Source organism: Eurypyga helias, unplaced genomic scaffold (assembly GCF_000690775.1).
Source record: "Eurypyga helias isolate BGI_N326 unplaced genomic scaffold, ASM69077v1 scaffold12718, whole genome shotgun sequence".
Classification (NCBI taxonomy): domain Eukaryota; kingdom Metazoa; phylum Chordata; class Aves; order Eurypygiformes; family Eurypygidae; genus Eurypyga; species Eurypyga helias.
The window spans coordinates 2080-2808 of NW_010267600.1; the positions used below are offsets into that span (position 1 = coordinate 2080).

The 729-nt window shown below is 39.4% G+C and overlaps 1 protein-coding gene across 1 annotated transcript in view; it reads left to right on the plus strand.

Moving 5' to 3' along the window:
* Positions 1–370: 370 nt before the first annotated feature.
* Positions 371–729, plus strand: part of LOC104513972 (chromosome unknown open reading frame, human C7orf73) — a gene marked incomplete at its 5' end in the record, with an annotated part of 2800 nt that continues 2441 nt past the window's right edge. Inside the window, one exon of the mRNA XM_010157482.1 lies at positions 371–424. Within this exon, the coding sequence (XP_010155784.1) occupies positions 371–424 (54 nt within the window). The remainder of the gene's footprint in view (positions 425–729) is intronic.

Here is a 729-nt window from a genome sequence, read left to right on the forward strand (position 1 = left end):
TTGCTTTAGGTTTTCCAGGCAGATACCAAGAACTCCCTGCTGCTATCTCCCCCATTCTTATAAGAGCTATTACCTTTGTGGGTGTGCAAAGAATTTTACAAAGGTAGCCTGATCCAAATAGTCTTGGAGATAAGTATTGAAAACACAACTGTGCTGCATTTTGGAAATGATGGTAAGGTTTTCCTGCTGGGGAAGATAGGTAAAATTGTACCTCTGCAAGAAAGGTGAAAAATTAAGTTAGAGTAGAATTTCAAGTGTTTAGTCTTTACGTGATTTGCAATATTCCTTCTTTTTTTTTTTTTTAATTTTAACCAGTATGATTTTGATGGAGGGGTGTTAACTATTCTTTTCTCCCTTTCTTCCTTTTTAGCTTGGTTTTACTCTTGGCAATGTGGTTGGGATGTATCTGGCTCAGAACTATGATGTGAGTATCTTTGTATTCTCAGTTTAACCTATTCTGAACCGAAATTACAAGGCTGTTCTCCCTCGGTCAGAACAGAATCAGTCTTTTGTTTTGATGGCTTATTTTATTTAAACAGACTGCAGATCATACTGACCTCAGTTACAGGTGAGCTTGAATGTAAATGGAACCAAACTAGCTCTCTCTCTGACATCATCTCTGAGCGACTAATGCTTAGAGCCTTAGCTGGTGCTGAGGCCCTAGAGCACAGGTAAACAGGCATCTACACAGAGACAGGAGAAGCAGAAAAGGTTCAGCAGCTGCTCATG